The sequence below is a fragment of the Indicator indicator genome, chromosome 1 (genome assembly GCF_027791375.1).
Source record: "Indicator indicator isolate 239-I01 chromosome 1, UM_Iind_1.1, whole genome shotgun sequence".
NCBI lineage: Eukaryota > Metazoa > Chordata > Aves > Piciformes > Indicatoridae > Indicator > Indicator indicator.
The window spans coordinates 11905930-11912871 of NC_072010.1; the positions used below are offsets into that span (position 1 = coordinate 11905930).

Here is a 6942-nt window from a genome sequence, read left to right on the forward strand (position 1 = left end):
TGAGCCTATCTGATACACTTTTTCACACAAGCTCTGTTAAACAAAGTTGGCAAAAGTAATTTTTCTGGTAATTACAAGGTTTTGTATTTTTAAAATAGCTGTGAGATTTACAGATTTTAATGTGAAGGTATGTGGTTCTAAGGAAGTTTTAAAAGAACAAACAAACAAAAGTATCTTCTTTTAGTTTTCACAATTGTTCATTCTTTTAGAGGTGCTTCAAACTGTTTAAATTTGGAAGGAATTTGCTGTAACTATATTTTTTTCCTAAATAAGTGGTTTATTCAAACTTTCCACTTCACTCTCTAAAACTACAACTATCTTAAAATCCCCTGCATCATCCAAAGCCACCAAATACAGCATGTGAACCACAGCTCAGCTGGCATGGGAAAGCCATTTTGCTAGAGTTTTAAACTTCCGACTGTTTCAGGCATGGACTGGCAGAAATAAGTGAGAAGGCTGATGGAAAGCAGCAGAGCATTTCTGCTCTGTCCTGGGCAAGAAGGCAGAGAGATGTGAGACCAGCCTTTGTGGTATGTGTGGCACGGCTCTGCTCCGCCCACGGTCCTCTGCCACACACTCCTACCTGCGCTTGCAGGGTGAGGGTGTCCCAAAGCCAGCTTGTTCATGCTGAGGCCTGGGCTCTGGCCTGGGGGCCCTTCCTGAATGTGGAGACACAAATTCCCTCTGCAGCCCTGAGTTGGGGATGAGCGAACTAGAGAAGGGCAGATTTAGATTGGATGTTAGGAACAAGTTCTTTACTGTGGGGGTGGTGGAACACTGCAACAGGTTGCCCAGGGATGTGGTTGAGGCCCCTTCACTGGAGATATTCAAGGTGAGGCTGGATGGGGCTCTGGGCAACCTGGTCTAGTTGAGGATGTCCCTGCTGACTGCAGGGGGAGTTTGGACTAGATGACCTTTGGAGGTCCCTTCCAGCCCGGACCACTCTGTGACTCTATAAACTGAGTACGCTGGGAAGCAAGAGCTGCCATTGCTTGCACCTGCCCTCAGTCAGCTCAGCGATGCCTGAGGCTGCCATTGCCCATACGCTGCCCTCAGCCACCTTAGCGAGGGCCAGGACTGCCATTGCCCACACGCTGCCCTCCGACACCTCAGCGAGTGCCGCGGCTGTCATCGCGCCACCTGCCGCCCGCGCTCCCGCGGGCGAGGCGGTGACAATCCACTGCGGGAGGGGCAGGGCGGCACGCAGGGGCGGGCCGCGGCGGTGGGAGGGCGGCAGCGGGCTGCCTGGCGGCCGGGAAGGAACGGGCTGGTATGGCCGGGAGGGGTGGTGGCACCGGCACCTCCCCGCCGCCGGGGCAGGGGGTGTGGGCTGAGAGGCGGCGGAGGCAGCAGCCTCAGCCACAGCATGCGCTTGCCGGCCTCGGTCCCGTGGCTGCCCCGTGGCGGCCGCGAAGTGCAGAGCGGCCGCAGCGAGCGGTCTGGATGGAGTCGGCCCTGCGCCGCTGCCCCGCTGGGCGGCCCGGATGCACGCGGCGGTGGCGCTGGCGGCGGTGGGCGCTGGCGGCCGGGCTGCTGGGCGCCGCCGCCGCCTTGTCCCTCTACGTCAGCTTACCGGAGCCGGCGGCAGCGCGGCGGGCAGCTGCGAGCAGCCGGGTGGGGGGCGACGTGAATGTGCTGCTGTGGTGGGAGCCTTTCGGCCGCCCGCGGCGCATGGCCGACTGCCGTCGCCGCTACAACATCACAGGTTGCCGCCTCAGTGCCGATCGGAGCCGCTACGGCGAGGCTCAGGCCGTACTCTTTCACCACCGGGACCTCGCGGTGCACGGCGCCGAGGATCTGCCCCGAGGGCCGCCGCCGCGGCCACCACGGCAGCTCTGGGTGTGGATGAACTTCGAGTCGCCCTCGCACTCGCCCGGCCTTCGGGGGCTGGCCGGCCTTTTCAACTGGACCATGACCTACCGGCGGGACTCGGACGTCTTCGTGCCCTACGGGTACCTGTACTCGCCGCCGGCACCCCGGCCCTTCGTCCTACCCCGCAAGACGCGGCTTGTGGCCTGGGTCATCAGCAACTGGAACGAGGAGCACGCCCGGGTGCGCTATTACCGCCAGCTGAAGGAGCACCTCGCCATCGACGTGTACGGGGCGCGGGGGCTGTCGCTGGCCCAGGGCGGCGTGGTGGAGACCGTCTCAGCCTACAAGTTCTACCTGGCCTTCGAGAACTCCCAGCACACGGACTACATCACTGAGAAACTCTGGAGAAATGCCTTCGCCGCTAGCGCCGTACCCGTCGTCCTCGGACCTCGCAGAGCCAACTACGAGCGCTTCATCCCTGCCGATTCTTTCATCCACGTCGACGATTTCCCCAGCCCCCAGCTGCTGGCCACCTACCTGAAATTCCTCGACAAAAATAAACCAAACTACAGGAGGTATTTCGCCTGGAGGAAGAAGTACGACGTCCACGTCACCTCGTTCTGGGATGAGCATTTCTGCAAGGTTTGCGAGGCTGTGAGGACAGCCGGGAATCAAATGAAGACTGTACGAAATCTGGCCAGCTGGTTTGAAAGCTGATGCTCCTGCAGGCTGAGGCTTTGCTGGTTAGCCTGTGCGAGCCTGTGCGAGCATCAAGGGGTAGGGAAGGATGAATCTCACATAGATGGCTAGCTGAGGTAGCATGCAGAAGGCCGTCATCAGTGAGAGAGGTGCATACAGGTAAACAAGCTGTGAAAAGGCTGCACAAAAATTTTTTTCATTAAAGTGCAAGAATTATGAAAGTCCAAAGGAATGTCAGGCAAGAAGATTCTTAAAGAGCAAAGTTAGATTACCGGAAGGCATACGGATTTGTAACCTTTAGACTTGTGCACAGCTCGACATAAGTAACGAATGCCAAGTTCCTCAGCTATACAGCTGAAACCAATTTTGTCAGCTATGACAGCTTCCTGGAGCATGAAACTTCGTTCTGCTTACGAGGGATACATGACCAGTGCTGGCTTTCTCTATTTCAAAACCGAACAGTGATTATTATATGACTGTGTAAAGGCTATATACAGACAAATTCTGAGCCACAAGTGTTGAATATAGGAATGTAATGATACAGTAGCACTTTTTAGCAATGTTTGAAACTGCAGCAGCCAACTAATAATGCTTTGAGCCAAATAATAATTCCGTTTAGGAAAATGTGTATAGAGGGGACTGGATCTGAGTGGAGCAAACAGCTCAGATGATGCAGAGTATTTCTTCCACTGCCTACCAGAACCATAGGGATGTTTATCCAGTATGAGAGTGGAGAAGAACTTTTAAATACAGGGAGGGAAAAAAAAAAGGAGAAAAATCCTTGGAGTATTTCCACCGCCCCTTTATTCAGGAATTAGAAAATGTTTACAGAAATCTGCATGTTTTTCTCTGCAAAATTACTGCCATATAGGAAAAAAAGCAGGGAAAGGCTCAGAACTGCAGGGTTTTTATTATTGTATTGTGTATGTATACAGAAAGGATTAACTTATTTCTCTAGTATCATTAGTCAGTCTTGTTGTGTAGTGATTGTTTTTGATTTATGGTATGCATTTTTAAACACTCTGCTGGGTGACAGACTACTCAGAATGCCACTTTGCTGTGTGTAAAATAATAATTGCCAAAAAAAAAATCCCTAAAAAGTCCCAAATCACTGCCTTGCAAAAAGAAAATTTTGGTAGAGATTAAGATCTAGACTGCTGGTAAAATACAGATTGTGTGAGGAAAGAATACAAAAATATTTTTTTCCTTTGTTTTTGATTTTTTTTTCCAGCTCGTTTTTTTAATCAGTAAATAGCTTCCTAAGATAAAACTTCCTTTCCTTAGTGCCTGTCAGGAACATTTATGGTAGTTAATTCCCTTTTAGATTCTTCATTTTATTGAGGTTTTCCTAGAAGGTTCCTTGTTGGTTAAATGTAGTCTTGCTTGATGAAATCAGAAAGAAACTTGAGCTGCAGAAGCTGAGCACTCCCAGACCTCTGCAACTATAAGTTTTGATGGCAAAAATGATAACTTACAAGAGTCCTGCACAAATATTTAAGGGATTTGTCCAGGTCCTAATTAAGGAGCTGAATAATCCATGGGGTTATCCTGAGACTTCACTTGGAATATAATCATGTGTAGGACAGTTGGGGAAAGAAGAAAGTCAGTTGCAGATGAAAGATGGGCATCAGAACAGGTGAGTTTACTGGCATTGTGAATCATAGATTAGAAAAGGACTTGATTTGAGCAGTAAGGGATATCAGGTGGGTGCTTTTATTTTTTAGGATTTATGAGCTGGCAGGCTACTGTACTTAATTAGATGTTTCCCTTGATTAAATAACCATGGAACCAAGGATTATTGAACAAAATCTAATAATAATGAAGTTCATTAATAATTTGCACAGATTTACCATATCAGGGCTTGGTGGCTTGGAATAAATGCAGACATTTATTCCTTTCTGCCTTTGTGCAAGAATGTCTGAAGGCACTTCATGAACCTGTTGCTAATACCAGGGAGAGCAGACAGTCAACACAATGTGGAGTGTAGTTGGGATAATCCCTAATGCTGCATTTTTACTTGAACAGATCTTAAGTGATTGTTTAAAGCATGTTCTTCATGGCATGCTCATCTGTTCTCTACCACTGGCTACTACTCCCATAAAATTTGCTACGATAATTTAAATAATCTTAAGTATGGCATTAACAGGAATAGCTGTGTGAAGTTGATAGAACCTATCTCCCTTTGAATTGCTCTCAGCTTGCAAAGGTATGCACACTCCAATCTTAAAAGTGCTGAACTAATATTTAAGATTGCACTACTTTGTATCTGTCTGCTGAAACTAGTGCACTTTTTTAGTCCTCTAAAATCTGTTAGCATTTTCTTAAGTTTTCCAGGCACACAGTTGTGTGTAGTCAATAATGCCACAGGCAGAGAATCAGACTGCAGGAGCATGGGAACGTCCAAAGACTGCAACCTTTTTATCAGCCTCTCTAAGAAAAAGAGTTGTTCTGTTTGTAAGGTGCTCACAATTGTGCTGCATTTGTAAGTGTTGGGCTGACTATTTTCAAGAATTATGTAATGAAAAATTCAGTCTTGTAAGAATTATTACAGAGCACTAGCACTGGGAGAAAAGAAGCCTTTTCCAGTTTCATCATTTTTGCATGAGTGTTGCACACTTTTCTCTTTAGACTTGTGAGGAAATTGAGCTGCTTCAGTGAGTAATGCAGCACCTCTATAAATTTACTTTGTTGTTTTGGCTCATCCACTCCACTGGCTAGTAGCTAAGAACTGTTTTTTGTAATTCATTCTGTAGAGCTCAGGTTCAGTCATAGAATGATGAATAAAAAGTTGGCTTGAGCAAATCAGATTGTAGATCAGGTACCAGAGTCCATGAGGTATCGCAGGCGATGCATATAATGCACAAGTTAAGCAAAGCTATTTTCTATTGCAATTAGAAAAATATTTTTGAATACGTGTTGAAGAAGTATTTTATTCCATGCCTTAAAATACTGGACTGGGGGGAGAGAAAGGAAGATTGTAATCTTCTGGTTTTTATAAGGGTGAGAAATAGTATTTCTTTTTGATTATGGTGTAAATGGAACAGAGAATTATGTGATCCTTTAAATTATATATTGTATCTCAGGGAATTTTATACTGTAAAGTCTCTTAATATTCATAGAATGAAGTATCTTTGCATTAATGATTAGATTGGCAATGAAATTAAAGAAGTAGCACAAAATGACTCGATTTTATTTTGTCTTCTGTGTTATGAAAGATGTAGAAAACTGCTTTTTTAAAGAGAATTTATCTTCATCTTTGTTTAATCAATAGACATGCCTGATTGTTCTCAAACTAGTCAGACGGTCTGAGGTTAGGAATGAAACCTGGTTCTGCCAGGAGAAAAATATTTTCGTAGGAGAGGCTGTGGCGAGTTATTTTCCTTATGAAAAGGTTCATTTATTGAGGTTGGACGTCTGCTGGAAAAATGTCATTGCAAACAACCAAAAAACAAACTTTCTCTTGACCTACAGAGAATTTGAGTGTGGCTGGATTTCCTTCCCCCACTCTTAGCTTTCAAAATGAAATGCAGATTATGTTTATTTGATACTCAGCACATGCTGCTCCAGCTACTGTTTTCAGTTGTAGCTTTTTTCATGCTGTTTATTGTTGTGTTCAACTGAACAACAAAAGACAAATGACCCAAAGGTCTTCTCCCTAAGCTTTTGTAGGCACCATGTAGCACAGGTGATTACGTCTCATTTTCTGTCCTGCTTGGTGCAGAGTATGGACAAATGTCAGCATTTTTGAAACTTCCTGCCCAGCTATGATGGAGCAGTGCTACAGCCCTCACTTTTCCCCTCCTCAGATGATTCATGTTGAGTCTCCCAACACGTTTAACCTTTCTTGAGCAGAACTTGAACTGGTTGCTTGTTTACTTGGGCCTGAGAGGGGAATTGTTTGGTTTTTTTTCTCTGTTTTTCCAGATGTGATTGAACTCTGGGTTGGGGAAACTGGTGGAAGTATTTTTCTTGCAAACACTGGGTATCGTTTGTTCAGGTTTGTTTGGTGACTCTTAAGAAGTGAGTTACGCCCCATTAAACTCACTTGCACAGCTCTCTCCCCAATGTCATATAAAACAGTATTTGTTTTAAGAGTGTAAACAGTTCTTAGGGAGCATAGGGCTGACTCAGTCTAAATTTTGTTGACAGGAACACAATGACTTAACATGGATTTAAGTGGTATTTAACTTAAGATAAATCATTATCCAAGTATAAAGGCCTATTTCTAAACTCATTATTTGAATTAAGTGTTGCTTGTAACCAACTCAGTTTAACAATTATAATTTGTGATCATTCTGTATTTCCTTCTATGTGGTCTGTTTAAATACAATACTTGAGGCCAGAGTATCTGTGTCTACTCTACATTCTGCAGATGGTTTACTTTATGATCTTGAGCTAATTACTTAAGCCTAAATTTGTCACAGTGTTGGC

The 6942-nt window shown here is 45.5% G+C and overlaps 1 protein-coding gene across 1 annotated transcript; it reads left to right on the top strand.

Moving 5' to 3' along the window:
- The first annotated feature begins 1272 nt into the window (after positions 1–1272).
- Positions 1273–2529, top strand: FUT4 (fucosyltransferase 4). The gene has a single exon (XM_054386353.1). It carries the CDS (start codon positions 1273–1275, stop codon positions 2527–2529), a length of 1257 nt encoding a protein of 418 aa, XP_054242328.1.
- The last annotated feature ends 4413 nt before the right edge of the window (positions 2530–6942 follow it).